Raw genomic sequence first — 19718 nt, 5'->3', positions numbered from 1 at the left:
CAACCTAAAACTTCTTACCTGGGAATATTGAAGACTCATGTTAAAAGGAACCACCAACTTTCATATGTTCTTATGTTCTGAGCAAGGAACTGAAACGTTAGCTTTCTTACATAGCACATATTGCACTTTTACTTTCTTCTCCAACACTTTGTTTTTGCATTATTTAAACCAAATTGAACATGTTTCATTATTTACTTGAGGCTCCAATAATCGGTATCAGCGTTGAAAAATCATAATTGGTCGACCTCTAGTTTACATACACTCAGTTAGTATTTGGTAGCATTGCCTTTAAATTGTTTATCTTGGGTCGAACGTTTTATGTAGCCTTCCACAAGCTTCCCACAATAAGTTGGGTGAAATTTGGCCCATTCCTCCTGACAGAGCTGGTGTAACTGACTCAGGTTTGCTCGCACACGCCTTTTCAGATCTGCCTACAAATTTTCTATGGGATTGAGGTCAGGGCTTTGTGATGTCCACTAAAATACCTTGAATTTGTTGTCCTTAAGCCATTTTGCAACAACTTTGGACGTATGCTTGGGGTCATTGTCCAATTGGAAGACCCATTTGCGACCAAGCTTTAACTTCCTGACTGATGTCTTGAGATGTTGCTTCAATATATCCACATAATTTTTCTCCCTCATGATGCCATCTATTTTGTGAAGTGCACCAGTCCCTCCTGCAGCAAAGCACCCCCACATCATGATGCTGCCACCCTTGTGCTTCACAGTTGGGATTGTGTTCTTCGGCTTGCAAGCCTCTCCCCCCTTTCCTCCAAAACATAACGATGGTCATTATGGCCAAACAGTTCTATTTTTGTTTCATCAGAACAGAGGACATTTCTCCAAAAAGCATGATCGCTGTCCCCATGTGAAGCTGCAAACCGTAGTCTGGCTTTTTTATGCTGGTTTTGCAGCAGTGGCTTCTTCCTTGCTGAGTGGCCTTTGAGGTTCTCGTTTTAGGACTTGTTTTACTGTGGATATAGATACTTTTGTACCCATTTCCCCCAGCATCTTCACCATGTCCTTTGCTGTTGTTCTGAGATTGATTTGCACTTTTCGCATCAAAGTACATTAATCTCTAGGAGACAGAACTCGTCTCCTTCCTGAGTGGTATGACGGCTGTGTGGTCACATGGTGTTTATACTTGCGTACCATTGTTTGAACAGTTGAAAGTGATACCCTTCAGGCGTTTGGAAATTTCTCCCAAGGATGAACCAGACTTGTGGAGGTCTACAATTATTTTGCTGAGGTCTTGGCTGAATTCTTTAGATTTTCCCACGATGTCAAGCAAAGAGGCACTGAGTTTGGTAGGTAGGCCATGAAATACATCCACCTTCACACCTCCAATTGACTCAAATTATGTCAATTAGCCTATCAGAAACTTCTAAATTCATGACATTTTCTGGAATTTTCCAAGCGGTTTAAAGGCTCAATCAACTTAGTGTATGTAAACTTCTCACCCACTGGAATTGTGAACTACCTCATGAAGCTGGTTGAGAGAATGCCAAGGGTGTGCAAAGCTGTCATCAAGGCAAAAGGTTTCTACTTTAAAGAATCTTAAATATAAAATCTATTTAGATTTGTTTAACACTTTTTTGGTTACTACATGATTCCATGCGGTCAATATAACATGGCTAAGGGCTGTTCGTATGCACGACTCCACAAACCCCAGTTGCCTTATTGCTATTATGAACTGGTTAAAAACATAATTAGAACGGTAAAAATAAATGTTTTGTCATACCCGTGGTATACAACCCAGTTTATAATCTCCAAGTAAGCCTTTCTTTCTACCACTTTCATACAAAACATATACAGTATATATTCTAAATACGCACATATTAATCCCTCTATCCGATTCCACTCTCCTCTACTACACTCCTATTACCCATCCTCCTCTCTCTGTCATCCCTTCTTTCTCTCTCTCGTTTTCTTCTCTGTGTGGTGCATTAGTGGGTGTTGTATAAATACACAGGGACAGGCTGCCCAGAGGGAACAAAGGTTAAACACACACACACACACGACAGAAGATGGCATGTGCAGGAACTGAGAAGGGAACAGATGGAAAAACAATGATGTGCTCACTTCCTCACTAACACACACACAGGTTGGTGAGGCTGACCCAGCCACCACAAGTAACCATTACTAGATAATCCTCACCTCAGAGGAAGGAGAAAGTGAGACAAAAGGGAGGGAGGAGAAATGGCAGGAAGGGGGAGAGAAGAGGGAGAGAGGGGGACTATTTATCTGAGTCAGAGCGAGAGGAGGGAGTCTATTTATCTGAGGAATAGAGCGAGAGGGGGCAGACTATTGATCTGAGTCAGAGCGAGAGGGGGAGACTATTTATCTGAGTCATAGAGCGAGAGGAGGGAGAATATTTATCTGAGGAATAGAGCGAGAGGAGGGAGAATATTTATCTGAGGAATAGAGCAAGAGAGGGGGGGTGAGACCATCTGAGGAATAGAGCGAGAGGAGGGAGAATATTTATCTGAGGAATAGAGGGGGAGGAGGGGAGTCTATTTATCTGAGGAATAGAGCGAGAGGACGGGGAGACTATTTATCTGAGTCATAGAGCGAGAGGAGGGGGGGACTATTTATCTGAGGAATAGAGCGAGATGAGGGGGGACTATTTATCTGAGGAATAGAGCGAGAGGGGGGAGAAGAAAGAAGATGATGCATGATCAAGCGAACGCAATCATGTCATCATTTCTGAAAGGTAGGAGAAAATAATTCTTTTTTTCTCTAGTCTTCCTCCTGCTTTTCTTCATTCTTTCTCTTTTCCCCCTCAATCACTGTGTGTGGAATGGATAAAAGAATGATTTAAGAGTCAGAGTGAGAAAGAGAGGGAAGGAGGGAGGGAGAGAGAAAGATAGAGCCCAGTTCTCAGTAGGGGTTGCAGTTCAAATAAATGGCCTCCCTTTAAAAGAGCGAGTGAAAGGAGAAAAAGAAAAAAGATAGTAGGGAGAAAGGGAGGAATGAGGAGAGGAAGAGAGACAAAGCAAAAGGAGAAACGGAATGAAAGAAAAGGAACAGGAGAATAGACTAGAGAAAAAGGCACGATGGAGAGAAGGAGACACCACGCACACAAGGCCGGGCCTGTCTACAGTGTATCAGGGCTGTGCGGTGCTCCACTCTATCTAGGTATACAATAACAAGGGTATAATTAAGTGTGCATGATGAAGTTAATGGAGATGGGCCAAAGCAATCCTGGCACCAACACTAACGTGATGAAAAATAATGGTGCCGGGCCATAGCGCCTGCTAACGCTAACATGAATATTCTATTAGCGCATGGCTGTTAGCAGCTAGCGTAGCGGGCAACTGGGACAGGAGTTAATTTAATCACCCGTCGGAGCATGGTGGAGCACGGTTAGGACGGGGAAACTTCTTTGTGTGAGGGTAATTGCACAGAAAGAATAATTGATTTGACAATCGCACCCACGGATTTACTGTCCTTATATGGACTGGTAGGGAGGGAGGGTTAAGGGAGGAGAGAGAGAGATCAGGAGAGAAGACAGAGAGTGGCAGAGGAAGAGAGGAGAGGAGGCAGGAGAGAGGAGGGAGGAAAAGAGAGTGAAAGGAGGGGGGGGAAAGGTACAGTGCTGTGACGAGGGGCAGAGGAGCTCTGTATGTGATTGAGGCATCAGGAGAGGAGAATTTATATCTGATCAATGCAGAGAAATTAAATTAGGGTTCACACACACAATCATATTCTGTACACCACAGACAGCGAGACAGAGGAGGAAAGAGAGAGGGAGGGAGGAGACAAAGCTGAAGCGTGCCAGTAAATGCTGTGGAAGTCATTGATATGAGATGTTTAATTATTGCCAAGAATGAGGTTGTTTTATCATGGGGGAATACTGCTGGTAGCTAGGTGTGTGAACGTCTGTGTATTCTATTAGCGATCTCCTGCCGGGGAGGAAATTACCTCTATGTTTAACTCAGTCACAGCAATCGGGCACAATAATGTAGGGTATATGTAGATCAGACAGATACCTGTCTCCTCTCGGGTAACAGAAGAGTAGTTGCTGCAGCAAACACAAGCCATGTAAGACTATCGAGGTAAAGATTGAAGAAATATCAGTGAAAGCGGAAACACTATTTGGATAGTCCATTTGTAGACGCTCTACAGACTATGAGTAACATTTCAACTAACTACCTACTAACCATAACCCTTACCCTAATCACAAGTTCAGCAAGCATTTGCTTATCAGCAGATGTTCATACTACCAAATAAAGTGTGCCCGTGAAAGCAAAAGGTTAAGGAAACTAAACTAGGTTAAAGGTGTGGTAACCCAGCAGGTAAGGAGTGTGTAGGGCCACTGTTGTCTGGCCCTGTAATCCGAGCAAAGCTTCCCCAGAGAGTGTAATACAGTAATATGTGGTATTACTGCCCCGGGACCAGAGGATAACACACACAACATGTACTTTATAGCTGCACGGGTCTGTGTGTGTGGGTGTGCGTGTCGTCCCAGTCAGTCCACTAATCCAGTCACACCTAGAGTTATCCCAGTCTGAGCGAAGCCAGGGTGTGTGTTGTGAGGGTGAGTGAGAGTAGTCACATAGTCGTGTGTTTAGGCCTGGGAGATGAAATATACATTTTGAATAGTTTCAACACGGTGTGTTGTTGAAAACTATACAATAAAAAAGGTGTAGCCCTTTACACTTGTACCCGTATAAGGGTTGAAAATAGCAGACTTGGACACTGGTAAGTGCCTAAACTGTAACGCAGTGGCTGTACAGAAACATGCTATACGTGATGTCAGAGCTCAGGCTCTGTCGCTTCACAGCGCTGTATGGGTTTTGACTGACAGCCGTTCTGAACTTGAGTATCGCACCCGACTAGAAGTTGCCCCCCATCCCTCCTGGTAATCGGGTAACTTTTGCAACTCTTTTGTTGTCTGAGTGAGGGACATTCTGTAAACCACGAGGACTCAATGTATTTTGAAAGATGAGACAGTGGAGGATTATATTATAAATACAGCTATGATGTCATACAAGCTTGCCAAACACCCGTGAGTCCAAATGTGCACTTCACATTTCCACACCATAAGACTCATGTCAGTGTCAACATTTCTGATCACTATGTTTGATGTACATGGCGTCATATCCATATTGAAGTTGACATGGCGTCATATCCTGAACAGAATGAGCCCGTTTGTTGTATTGTGAAGGAAGTTTGCCACGGACCAACACATCAGAATGCACTCATGACTCCTTTCTATGCGAACACTGTAAGATCGTATCTTATAATTTAGCTAGTCATGATTTAGCTAGTCATGTTGGCAATAGAACAAGCATTCAAATTATGCCCACCTGACCCAGATTGCGATTTATAATGGGACATTGTTGGATTGTGTGATGGTCGGGGAAGCAGTGCTGTGTTCCAAACAAAACAACTACAAGTGTGCTTTGCTCTAGCTCCTCAACGGCACAACTAGGAGAGCTCCTCAACGGCACAGCTAGGAGAGCTCCTCTACGGCACAGCTAGGAGAGCTCCTCTACGGCACAGCTAGGAGAGCTCCTCTACGGCACAGCTAGGAGAGCTCCTCTACGGCACAGCTAGGAGAGCTCCTCTACGGCACAGCTAGGAGAGCTCTTCTACGGCACAGCTAGGAGAGCTCCTCTACGGCACAGCTAGGAGAGCTCCTCAACGGCACAGCTAGGAGAGCTCCTCAACGGCACAGCTAGGAGAGCTCCTCAACGGCACAGCTAGGAGAGCTCCTCAACGGCACAGCTAGGAGAGCTCCTCTACGGCACAGCTAGGAGAGCTCCTCAACGGCACAGCTAGGAGAGCTCCTCAACGGCACAGCTAGGAGAGCTCCTCAACGGCACAGCTAGGAGAGCTCAAAAAAGCACATTGAAATGACTTAGACACTGCACACTTTGGAGAGGTTTGTGGCTACTTGGAAACAACAGTTAGAACTCTCACTCAAGCCCTTATAATTATTTTTATTATATTGCGCCTACCCAACATTCTTATCATGTTACTGAATGTATCCAGAATATTTTCAGATTTCATTAACAAATGCAGTGAAAGTACAGTAAATGTAAAATGCACATACAATCAAAACAGTGTAATGGTTAGATTCAGTCATGTGATAGGTGAACTGTTGTGTACCTCACATTTAGTCTAATAATTTCCACATAGTCTCCCAGTTCCTTTTCACTGCTACCATTGTTATGCATTCCATATTTCTTCTGTAAGAAACATTTCAATGTAGCCCTATCCATATAGGCCAATTCCCACGATCGTAAAGGGTTAAACGGTTATTTCTAAAGTTGACCAAACAAAGAACCTGACAAGGCCAGACGCAAAAGAAGGAAATAATGAAAAGCAAGTAAAGAAAGCAAGGCAGAAAAGGGGAGGGAAAGAAAGGATTGGCGTTGATTTCTCACATCAAAGAAAGAGGGGGAAAAACACAAAAGAAAAGAGGCTATAATCATGTTAGCCCTCCTCGCCGCCTCCACCTCTCCTCCATCCCCATCCTGCCATTCCTGCGCCATCCGTCTCCAGAGTGGTCATCTATTGATTACAACTTATATTTACCTCCGCTGCCTTGCTCTTTCGCTCCCTCTCTCAGGCCCTCGCTTTCACACATGCGTCTACACACACACACACACACACACACACACACACACACACACATACATATTTAATCAAATAAATAAATCTATTCGCAGAGCGACCCTTTCTAATCAAGTGACATCAATCAGAGGACTGTGGGTAAGGGGCCTCCGGAGCGAGCCCAGAGCGTGGTGTGTCGCGGCTAAATGGGTCCGGGAGGAAATATACGCTCCATGTCCTATTAAGGCAGAAGGGCTATCCTTTCATCCGCTTGCCTATTACTCCCCCTATCATTTCCCCAAATCTAAAACCTGTTTTCAATCAACACTGGCAACAGAGTGGCTGTCGGAGAAAAGGAAGAGAGCGGGAAAGAGAGAGAGATGGAGAGCTCTTTCCCTCTTTCTCTCCGTGATTGGAGCATTTTGCATTCTGTGTGTGTACGATTGTGTAAGATTCTCTGTGTCTGTGTGTGTCTGTGTGTGTGTGATTGAATCCGTCTACGAAATTAGGGCTGTCGACTCGAGGAGCTGAGTGTCCTTAACCCAACCCCCTCATAGCCCACGCCCATCCACCAACGCATGGGTGTGTGTCTACTAGTGATGCGTTGGTCAGCTGTTTGTTCATCCACACCTGACTGACTATGTGATAGTTCAAATCTGAGGCCCACATCCGAACCAAACACACAAATATAGAAAATGTGATGTACAGTCAGAGGCGGAGCAATTTTTTGACAGGCCTTTTAGATAGGCCTGTGTTTCTGCTTATAATTTCAACATTTTGGTTGTCTATTTGTTAGTCAACTTGTCTATAATTAGATACATGCAGCTTATCTTCAGTCATTCCTTGTTGCCTTCGAATACTAAATAAACCCTTGCTCACCAGAATAATGCCATAAATCGATAGAATGAATTCTTCAATCTAGTTGACATTGGTAAAGTTCTTTCTTCACTGCTTCACTCGGACAGCAAAGGGACCGGGGCGAAAATGCAATAAAAAAAAATAAACGGAAATGATTATGTGCAAAATTTCCAAAATACATCAGTTTTAAGGAAATTAAAAGCTGTGAAAACCACCTAACATGTTTTGGCTTGGATGCATATTTTATGATGCTGATAAAGATAGCACCTTTACAGACGGTCCCTAACCACGCATTCGTTCTCTCAAAATGCTGAAAGAAAGAAATCATTCTGCAGGAGTAAATGTTATATTAGGCTATGTGAGAGGTTATAGACCTAGTCAGTGTCTGGATTTCAGACGACTGTTCCATTTAACCATCTGAACATTAGCCTACAGTTCCCTCGACATGCCATGTTAAAGTCCCCGTCGTGTGACTTGAATTTATATAGCGCCTCACAATCATCACATATGACATAGCCGGCACCGCTATCATGCTTTTTTACCACTTCAGCAAATCGTTCCCAAACATTAAACTACTGTTCTGGCCCTCCTATTTATTTTCAGCTGTCCATTTTGCAGCTTTCCTCTTCTTAAATTAAACTCCGATAGTCTTTTCTGCCTCAGTGGATCAACGTAAACTTTTTCTGATCCCAAAGCATTTGGCAATTGGTGTGTATTTGGCGAGTGTACAGTTCGGCCCTAAAGCGTAGGCTTAGGCTACGCACTAACGTCAAATAACAATAATAAACATTTTTAATGGAACCTATAGATAAGAATGATATATATGGATTTTTTATGCATTGTTTTCTCTATTCAACCCACTTTTCATCCACCCACCCTTCATCCACACAATATTTAATGTCCCTAAGCCTGCCCGCCAGGCGGATTTAACCGCGGGAACTGTGGGTTATGAGTCAACCCGCGTATCACTAGTGTCTACAGGCGAGTGTGACAGTCACTACAATAAACTGTATGTGCGTCTTAATACATAGGCCTCTAAGATGTATGTACAGTAAGTGGGTGTCAATTGTAATATTGATTGAATGCTAGTGTGTGTGTAGTTTTACTTCTCTCGTCGGTCTGTAGTACTTTGCTGACAGCGTACTCCCAGTCGAAGATGAATCTGTAGTAGCACAGCTGGGTGTACAGGGCTTTCTCAGAGTACTGTGGAGAGAAAACACACATTACTACACACTCATCAACAGGTACTGTAGCAGTCAAACCTGTAGTTTGTCAAATGAGAGAGAGAGAGAGAGAGAGAGAGAGAGAGAGAGAAAAAAGACTGTTCCAAGCCCCTTAATCCAACCCCAGTGTTACTAGCACCCAAGGTGCTCTGATAATATACAGGCAACTGCCAAAATAATGGAAATGCTAGTAAATTAGGGATATTAAGTGTTTTGAAAGCAGGTGCTTCCACACAGGTGTGGTTCCTGAGTTAAGCTATTAACATCCCATCATGCTTAGGGTCATGTATAAAAGTGCTGGACAGGTCATTATTTTGGCAACCATAGCTATGCCCCCATAGGATGACAATAGGATGACAATACCCCCATCCGCAGGGCACGAGTGGTCAATGAATGGTTTGATGAGCATGAAAACAATGTAAACCATATGCCATGGCCATCTCAGTCACCAGAACTCAACCCAATTGAACACTTCTGGGAGATTCTGGAGCAGTGCCTGAGATAGCGTTTTCCACCACCATCAACAAAACACCAAATGATGGTATTTCTCATGGAAGAATGGTGTCGCATCCCTCCAATAGAGTTCCAGACACTTGTAGAATTGATGCCAATGTGCATTGAAGATGTTCTGGCTCGTGGTGGCCCAACGCCCTATGAAGACACTTTATGTTCGCGTTTTACCTCTATTTAATGAGATGTCATAAAATATACTGTCTCCTCCTCCACCTCTTTCACTTTCCTCCCACATTCTCAGACCATGCTCACATCCCTGATCCTCCTATTTCCATCTCTCATCTATTTACATCTCGCCATCCTCCTCTCAGGGAGCATGACCAATAAAGCCGTAGTTTGGTTTGTTAATTTCAGCAACAATTAACTCTAGTCACATGTCAGAGAGAGAGAGGCTGAGATAATGAGGTAGTGGGTGAGAGCGAGAGAGAGGGAGGTAGAGAGGCAAATGAGGGAGAGGAGAGGGAAGAGAAAGGGAATGAGATCTGATCATGTGTAAATCACCTGGCTTATAGTTTGTTGTGATAAGGTTTTTGAGAAAGAGGAGAGGCAGCTGAACAACAGCCTCCGTCAATGTGATTGCATGAGGCCATTATCACAACGCTAATTACACTGACTGTTACATTCAACTACAGGACACCCCCATAACTAGCATCAGGGGTATGTAGTATGTTATTATTATGATGCGTGTATGACAGTGTTAGAATCCGTAATGCCTGTGTCCGCGAATGGATTGTGTTTTCAATGTCTATCAATGAGTGTGTGTGTAGTGTTTAACAAGTCTGTGAGTATGCATGTACACCACCATTAAAAAGTTTGGGGTCACTTTGACATCTCCTTGTTAAAAAAAGAAAGAAGCACATTTCTTGTCCATTAAAATAACATCAAATTGATCAGAAATACAGTGTGGACATTGTTAATGTTGTAAATGACTATTGTAGCTGGAAACGGCAGATGGTTTATAGAATATCTACATAGGCGTACAGAGACCCATTATCAGCAACCATCACTCCTGTGTTCCAATGGCACGTTATGTTAGCAAATCCAAGTTGATAATTTTAAAAAGGCTAATTGATCATGAGAAAACCCTTTCGCAATTATGTTGGCACAGCTGAAAACTGTAGTTCTGATTAAAGAAGCAATAAAACTGTCCTTCTTTAGACTAGTTGAGTATCTGGAGCATCAGCTTTTGTGGGTTCGATTACAGGCTCAAAATGTCCAGAAACAAAGACCTTTCTTCTGAAACTCGTCAGTCTATTCTTGTTCTGAGAAATGAAGTCTATTCCATGTGACAAATTGCCAAGAAACTGAAGATCTCGTACAACGCTGTGTGCGACTCCCTCCACAGAACAGTTCTAACCAGAATAGAAAGAGTAGGAGGCCCCAGTGCACAACTGAGCAAGAGGATAAGTATATTAGTGTGTTTAGTTTGAGAATCAGATGTCTCACAAGTCCTCAAATGGCAGATTCATTAAATAGTACCCGCAAAACACCAGTCTCAGTGAAGAGGCGACTCTGGGGATGCTGGCCTTGTAGGCAGAGTTCCTCTGTCCAGTGTCTGTGTTCTTTTGCCCATCTTAAATCTTTAAATTTATTTGCCAGTCTGAGATATGGCTTTTTCTTTGCAACTCTGCCTAGAAGGCCAGCATCCCGGAGTCGCCTCTTCACTGTTGACGTTGAGACTGGTGTTTTGTGGGTACTACTTATTGAAACTGCCAGATGAGGACTTGTGAGACATCTGTTTTAGAGGTCGACCGATTAATCGATTAATTAGGGCCGATTTCAAGTTTCCACAACAAATCGGTAATCGGCATTTTTGGACATCGATTGTGGTTGATTACATTGCACTCCACAAGGAGACCGCGTGGCAGGCTGACTACCTGTTACATGAGTGCAGCAAGAAGCCAAGATAAGTTTAATGCTAGCTAGCAACTTATCTTATAAAAAAACAATCAATCTTAACAATCACTAGTTAACTACATATTGTTAATGATATTACTAGTTTATCTAGCTTGTCCTGCATTGCATATAATCGATGCGGTGCCTGTTCATTTTTCATAGAATCAGCCAACTTCGCTAAACGGATGATGATTTAACAACCACATTCGCGAAAAAAAGCACTGTCGTTGCACCAATGTGTACCTAACCATAAACATCAATGCCTTTCTTTAAAATCAATACACAAGTATATATTTTTAAACTTGCATATTTAGTTAATATTGCCTGCGAACATTAATTTCTTCTAACTACGGAAATTGTGTCACTTCTCTTGCTTTCCATGCAAGCAGAGTCAGGATTATTGCAGCAGTTTGGGCCGCCTGGCTAGTTGCGAACTGTGTGAAGACCATTTCTTCCTAAGAAAGACAATCATCATTAATTTGCCAGAATTTTACATAATTATGACATAACATTGAAGGTTGTGCAATGTACCAGCAATATTTAGACTTAGGGATGCCACCCCTTAGACAAAATATGGAACGGTTCCGTATTTCACTGAAATAATAAACGTTTTGTTTTCGAAATGATAGTTTCCGGATTTGACCATATTAATGACCTATTTCTGTGTGTTATTATGTTATAATTAAGTCTATGATTTGATATTTGATAGAGCAGTCTGACTGAGCGGTGGTAGGCAGAAGACTTGTAAGCATTCATTCAAACAGCACTTTCCTGCATTTGCCAGCAGCGCTTCGCTGTGCTTCAAGCATTGAGCTGTTAATGACTTCAAGCCTATCAACTCGAGATTAGGCTGGTGTAATGTGAAATGGCTAGCTAGTTAGCGGGGTGCACGCTAATAGCGTTTCAATCGGTGACGTCACTCGCTCTGAGACCTTGAAGTAGCTGTTCCCCTTGCTCTGCAAGGGCCGCGGTTTATGTGGAGCGATGGATAACGATGCTTTGAGGGTGGCGGTTGTCGATGTGTTCCTGGTTCGAGCCCAGGTAGGGGCGAGGAGAGGGACGGAAGGTATAATGTTACACTGGCAATACTAAAGTGCCTATAAGAACATCCAATAGTCAAAAGGTATATGAAATACAAATGGTATAGAGAGAAGTAGTCCTAGAATTACTATAATAACTACAACCTAAAACTTCTTACCTGGGAATATTGAAGATGTTAAAAGGAACCACCAGCTTTCATATGTTCTCATGTCCTGAGCAAGGAACTTAAACATTAGCTTTTTTACATGGCACATATTGCACTTTTACTTTCTTCTCCAACACTTTGTTTTTGCATTATGTAAACCAAATGGAACAGGTTTCATGATTTATTTGAGGCTAAATTGATTTTATTGATGTATTAAGTTAAAATAAAAGTGTTCATTCAGTATTGTTGTAATTGTCATTATCACAAATAAATAAATAGAAATCGGCATCGGCTTGTTTTGGTCCTCAGTGTTGAAAAATCATAATCGGTCAACCTCTAGTCTGTTTCTCAAACTAGACACTAATGTACTTGTCCTCTTGCTCAGTTGTGCACCGGGGCCTCCCACTCCTCTTTCTATTCTGGTTAGAGCCAGTTTGCGCTGTTCTGTGAAGGGAGTAGTATACAGCGCTGTACGAGATCTTCAGTTTCTTAGCAATTTCTCGCATGGAATGGCCATCATCTCTCAGAACAAGAATAGACTGACGAGTTTCAGAAGAAAGTGCTTTGTTTCTGGCCATTTTGAGCCTGTAATCGAACCCACAAATGCTGATGCTCCAGATACTCAACTAGTCTAAAGGACAGTTTTATTGCATCTTTAATCAGAAATAGTTTTCAGCTGTGCTACCATAATTGCAAAAGGGTTTTCTAATGATCAATCAGCCTTTTAAAATGATACACTTGGATTAGCTAACACAATGTGCCATTGGAACACAGGAGTGATAGTTGCTGATAATGGGCTTCTATACGCCTATATAGACATTCCTTTAAAAAAATCTGCCGTTTCCAGCTACAATAGTCATTTACAACATTAACAATATTTACACTGTATTTCTGATCAATTTGATGCTATTTTAACAGACAAAACAAAAAAATGTGCTTTTCTTTCAAAAACAAGGACATTTCTAAGTTACCCCAAACTTTTGAACGGTAGTGTGTACAATTGAAGTCGGAAGTTTACATACACTTAGGTTGGAGTCATTAAAACTCGTTTTTCAACCACTCCACAAATTTCTTGTTAACAAACTATAGTTTTGGCCAGTCAGTTAGGACATCTACTTTCAGCTTAACAAGTCATTTTTCCAACAATTGTTTACAGACAGATTATTTCACTTATAATTCACTGTATCACAATTCCAGTGGGTCAGAAGTTTACATACACTAAGTTGACTGTGCCTTTAAAGAGCCTGGAAAATTCCAGAAAATTATGTATTGGCTTTAGAAGCTTCTGATAGGCTAATTGACATTTGAGTCAATTGGAGTTGTGGATGCATGTACCTGTGGACGCATTTCAAGGCCTACCTTCAAATTCAGTGCCTCTTTGCTTGACATCATTGGAAAACCAAAAGAAATCAGCCAAGACCTCAGAAAAAAAATTATAGACCTCCACAAGTCTGGTTCATCCTTGGGAGCAATTTCCAAACGCTTGAAGGTATCACGTTCATCTGTACAAACAATAGTATGCAAGTATAAACATCAAGGGACCACGCAGCCGTCATACCGCTCAGGAAGGAGACGTGTTCTGTCTCCGAGAGATGAACCTACTTTGGTGCGAAAAGTGCAAATCAATCCCAGAACAACAGCAAAAGGACATTGTGAAGATACTGGAGGAAACAAGCACAAAAGTATCTATATCCACAGTAAAACGAGTCCTATATCGACATAACCTGAAAGGCTGCTCAGCAAAGGAAGAAGCCACTGCTCCAAAACCGCCATAAAAATCCAGACTACGGTTTGCAACTGCACATGGAGACAAAGATCATACTTTTTGGAGAAATGTCCTCTGGTCTGATGAAACAAAAACAGAACTGTTTGGCCATAATGACCATCATTATGTTTGGAGGAAAAAGGGGGAGGCTTGCAAACCGAAGAACACCATCCCAACAGTGAAGCACGGGGGTGGCAGCATCATGTTGTGGGAGGGCTTTGCTGCAGGAGGGACTGGTGCACGTCACAAAATAGATGGCATCACGAGGTAGGAAAATTGTGGATATGTTGAAGCAACATCTCAAGACATCAGTCAGGAAGTTAAAGCTTGGTCGCAAATGGGTCTTCCAAATGTACAATGACCCCAAGCATACTTCCAAAGTTGTAAGGAGGCCTACAAACCTGACTCAGTTACACCAGCTCTGTCAGGAGGAACGGGCCAAAATTCACCCAACTTATTGTGGGAAGCTTGTGGAAGGCTACCCGAAACGTTTGACCCAAGTTAAACAATTTAAAGGCAATGCTACCAAATACTAATTGAGTGTATGTAAACTTCTGAACCACTGGGTGATGAAAGAAATAAAAGCTGAAGTAAATCATTCTCTCTACTATTATTCTGGCATTTCACATTCTTCAAATAAAGTGGTGATCCTAACTGACCTAAGACAGGGAATATTTACTAGGATTAAATGTCAGGAATTGTGAAAAACAGAGTTTAAATGTATTTGGCTAAGATGTATGTAAACTTCCGACTTCAACTGTATGGATGTATGTATGTATGTAATGGTCATCTATGGCCATGCGAGACACACAGCTGTTGACCCACGATGCACTGCCTGGTCAATAACTAACCATGAATCCCATAATGGATCCTTGGTTACCGTTGCCAACGCAGAGCACACACACTTCCCCTCTCACAAACTAGCCATACACACAAAGTCGCACTGGACTTGACTGACAGGTGTCGAAGAGGCGTGGCTAAAGGTGTTACAGGTCGTTATTGAATTTAGAGCACACACAACCACACACGCACAAACGCCTCGTCATTCGGCTCAGTGCTTTGTTCTTGTACTGACACCATTTCAATTTGCACCACAAATCTGCTGCATTTTCAGCCTGGCTGCCCAAAGAGCAAACCAGCTGTGAAATTGCCTCTCTAGGGAGCGAACAACCCCCCCCCCCCCCCCACAACCTCGCTAACTACCCCCCTCACTCAATCTGCACACACACCCACCATATAGTAGGTGCACTTCCCTTTCTCATGCAAGTGAACCTGTAAAGTATGGGCTGAGAGGGAGAGAAACAAGGGGAGAGAGAGAGAGAGAGAGAACAGGGGGAGAAACAATTGTGGGAGAGCAATGAGGGGGAGTGAAAATTGAAAGGGGATGAAAGGGAGAGAAAAAGGGGGAGATAGCATACAAAATGGGTCTAAATAGCTAAACCACAGCCAACAGTCTAAAACAAACCACAAAAGCCCACACAATAAACTGAACACGGTAAAAATGACATCCCCCCCCCCCCCAAAAAAAACTACAATTAGTATTCTATTCAGACAGGTACTGAGAGGTCAATGACTACATGACAAAATAAGTGAGTAACTAAGACAGTCACGTGCTCAGTATGAAATGAATTCAGTAAATACAGCACAGTCAGCCATCACTAGTACTAATCCATAAACACTGGAGCTACATCTAAAGGTTCCATGCCATACACTAAGTGTACAAACATTAAGCACACCTGCTATTTCCATGACATAGACTGACCACGCGAAAGAAATGATCCCTTATTGATATCACATGTTAAATCAACTTCAGTGTCAGGTTAAATAATGATTTTTAAGCCTTGAGGCATTGTGTTTGTGTGCCCTCCAGAGGGTGAATTGGCAAGACAACAGACTGGTAGATGGTAGTGGGTGCCAGGTGCACCGGCTGGGTTTTTCATGCTCAACAGTTTCCCATGTGTATCAAGAATGGTCCACCACCCAAAGGACATCCAGCCAACTTGACACAACTGTGGGAAACATTGGAGTCAACATGGGCCAGCATCCCTGTGGAACGCTTTCAACACCTTGTAGAATCCATGCCCCTGAGGGCAAAAGGGGGTGTAACTCAATATTAGGAAGATGTTGCTAATGTTTTGTACACTCAGTATATATTCCACCTAGACACTGCTAACCTGCAGATCCAGTTGACCCCTTACACACACACACACCACTGTAGCTGCAAGAGAGAGGAGAGAGAAATCACTGTGTAGCTGTGCGTTGTGATATCTGATACGGTTTAACTCAGACGTTGTAGCGTTGGGTTGAGTTCTCCCAGCGATCTGCTTCACAAGCCTCCATAATGAGTCAATATATGTAAATCTTTACTAGCCAAACACTGCAGGAAACAAAGACATTTAACTGGCGCTCCCGCTCGCTAGCGCAGCCCTGCACCAATGGGTAATTTCTCCCCATTCACAAGGCATAATTGCCTGCTATTTGAAGATATTCATGCTCAATTTTTGAAATTAATTTCAATTGGGGGGAAATGTAGAAATGTCAGCTTCAGTGAAAGGGATTTGATTTCAATTATCCTCGCTCAAAGGCCCTGTGATTTCCAAATACACTTAAGCGAAATTATGACAAGAATTTTTGTTCGGTGAATTTCAGTGTTTAAAGAGCGATTAGGCGATAATGGGGCGGCTTTGAGCCGGGAGTGAATGCAGCCGTCTCCCTCTGAAAGGCACTCAATTATCTCTGATTGCTCCAGCTATAATGTATCAAATAGAGATACCTGCTATTGCCGTAATTTGTGTGAAAATTAACATGCTGCAATTTCCACTAGAGAGGAAAAAAGAGCTTTAATGGGCGCCTGAACGTACATCAATAAAACTGAGGGAGAAAGAGAGAGAGGGAAGCAGGGAGAGAAAGATAGATAGGGAGAAAGACAGGGAGGGAGAAAGAGGGAGGGAGTGAGGGAGAGAGGAAGAAAGAGTGGGAGGGGACTGAGCGCATTGGCTAAACCGAAAATGAAAGGGAAAAAAGAAGCGATAGAGAAACAGAAAATGAGAGAGAGAAACAGCGCATCAGATACAAAACGAAAGCAAGGGAGGGGGAGATTGTTAAAGAGGGAGAGAGAAAGAGAATTTAATTTACTGAAAATATTACAAATTGCACCTGTGCATAACTCCCTCAAATTACCAACCAATCAACAAGAGTGGCTATTACTCCTCTATTACATGGAGATCAGAGTGAGGAAGAGAGTAGGGCGAGAGAGAGACAGATAATGGGGGGGGGGGGGGGGGGGGGGGGGGGGGGGGGGGGGCAAGGGAGGGAATATGAGAAGGGGAGAGAGGGAGGTAGCAGGAGGGGGAGAGAGAGCAAGCAGAAAACACATCACTGACAGAGACAGGAACGAGGCTGTGGAATGAAGAGTAGGAAGCGGATAGAGGGATAAGATAAAGGAGAAGAAGGGTGGAGGCAAAGGGGAGAAAGAGGGGATGACGGATAATGAGATAGAGAATGAGAAAAGGATGGAGGAATGAAAGTACAAGAGGGGAGAAAGAGGGAGAGAGAACAGAAAGATGGGAGCAAGTGGGCGAGGAGCGAAAGGGAGGAAGGCTGAAGAAGGGAGCAAGGGAGAACAGGAGGGACAGAGGGAGCGGAGGAGAGAAGAGGTGGGTTAAGGGTAGAGGGGTGAGTTAAATGTTTTATTCAGCCAGCAGTTTAAAGTGGCAGGGCCCTCAGGCACAGAGAAGGACGCCTAAGTGGCCGTGGTGACAAGACAAATTGGCCTTTTGGGTTTCAACCTGTCGCCACACAACCCTACACACTGCTAGAGAGAGATAGAGGAAGAGAGATAAGGGGAGGGAGAGAGGATGAGGGGGGAAAAAGAGGGGGAAAAAGGGGGAGAGAGAAGGAGGAAGAGGGGAAGGGAGCTTGGGGAGAGAAAGGGGGAGGATCGAGAGAGAGAGAGAAGCTTGTAGCTTGTAGGGAAGGAGGAAGAAAGTGGAGAAGGAGTGAAAAATAGCGGAAAAGGGGAGAGAACTACAGGAGAAAAATACATTGAAACATCAGGGATAAAACGCGAGGGAAAGAGATGTCAGATCAAGTGAAGGCAGAGAAACACAGAAAGAAAAACATCTACCCTTCAGGCTAACCTGGTCTTCATAAAGGAGACAGTTTAAAAACTACCAGTACCCTCCTACAGACACACACTCAAGGCCGTAAGAGGCCTGTGTAGAGAACAGAGGATACCCTTATCAGTATGTGTATGTTGTACTTCAACATGAATTACAAGTGTGTGTGTGTTGGGAAGGCCTGTATAAGAATCTCATTAAAGTATGAACACAACAGTTGAGGCAAGGACAGGGTGGGAGGGAGGGAGAGTGAGAGGAGAAATATGGAGGGGAGGTAAATAAAAAGGAGAGCAAAAACAAGGGAACGTGAGAGGGGAGTGAGAATAGATCATTTAGACCATGTGAATGGAGGAAAGGATGAGAGAAGAGGACGAGAGGAGAGGACGCGAGATGCGAAGCGGAGGACTGAGACAAGGAGGGGACAAGAAGAGAAGGGGATGAGAGAAGAGAAGGGGATGAGAGAAGAGAAAAGGATGCGAGAAGAGGATGAGAGATGAGAACGAGAGCTCAGTAGCTTTTAAAATGGCTCTACAGCACCATCACCTGGACAAACCATCCAACATCGATAAGAGTGAGTGTGTGGGTACACATCCAGTGTGTTTAAGCAAGTGGATTATATGTGTGTGGTGTGTTCATGCTTGTGGGTGTATGTGTGTGCGGTGTGTTAGTGTGTGTCTGTTACCTCTGGTTTGAGTGTAGAGCGGGTGCAGGCAGGACAGATGGGTCCAGATCTGGAGAAGGAGATAGGCAGCCTCCTAGTCCGGTTTTGACAGGCCTGGTCCTCACACACCAACCAACCCTGACATGGAGAGAGGGATAGGAATGAAGAGGGATTGGGGGGTGAAGCGAGATGGCATGAGAGAGGGACAGAGAGAGACAGACAGAGAAGGATGGGGAGAGAGAAGCAGAGGAAATATAATGATTTTACATCTTTGTATTCATATGAAGGAAACTTTAAAAAACAAGGCTAACTTGTTGGAAACAATTACATAATTATCTGCCTAAATACACATAGATCAACTTTCTCTCGCCTTCTCTCTGCCTCCTCGCTAAATTGTATATTCTCAAATTTTCCAAGACAACCCCTCTGTGCGAATAAGGCACATCTGCTTGAGTCTGGGGGTCCTTCCCTTTTCAGACAGGCAGAGCAGAGGGCAGGAGGTGGTTAGGACCCCTGGGGTGAGTCAGTGGCCTTGGACAGGTGCAGAACCTACTCCCTCTGTTCCCCTCCCCCCAATATCTCCCTGGCCTGCCCTTTCGTGTTGGGGTTATTACCCAAATAATAACAGTTCCCAAGACATCAAACCCCTTACTACATACTGCACCTGTCCTATCACCTCACAAACCAAATCATCCCACACACACACACAACGACCCAGTTGAGCACTCTAAGGGTGAGCCACACACCCCTATGCACCCGTCACCCCATAACTCTCCCAGATATACTAGGCCACAGAGAAAAGGAGGAAATTTGGAGGTCTCTTTTCCCCTGTATCAATTACAATCATAGAGTAGACAGATAAACTGAAGGGTCTATTGTACTGTTATCAATCTCATTAACCTGGCTGCAACCACACACACACAGACACACACACA

General features: G+C 43.5%; 1 protein-coding gene across 1 annotated transcript in view; it reads right to left on the bottom strand.

The window, feature by feature from the left end:
- The window catches only part of pola1 (polymerase (DNA directed), alpha 1), a 94445-nt gene that overhangs the window by 7046 nt on the left and 67681 nt on the right, over positions 1-19718 (bottom strand). Inside the window, exons 35-36 of the mRNA XM_021620436.2 lie at positions 18805-18921; positions 8528-8624 (exon numbers count right to left, since the gene is read on the bottom strand). Coding sequence (XP_021476111.2) covers positions 8528-8624; positions 18805-18921 — 214 coding nt within the window. The remainder of the gene's footprint in view (positions 1-8527; positions 8625-18804; positions 18922-19718) is intronic.

This window comes from Oncorhynchus mykiss, chromosome 11 (assembly GCF_013265735.2).
Source record: "Oncorhynchus mykiss isolate Arlee chromosome 11, USDA_OmykA_1.1, whole genome shotgun sequence".
NCBI lineage: Eukaryota > Metazoa > Chordata > Actinopteri > Salmoniformes > Salmonidae > Oncorhynchus > Oncorhynchus mykiss.
Note: the sequence above shows the minus strand (reverse complement) of the source record. Positions and strands in the feature narration are given on the sequence as shown.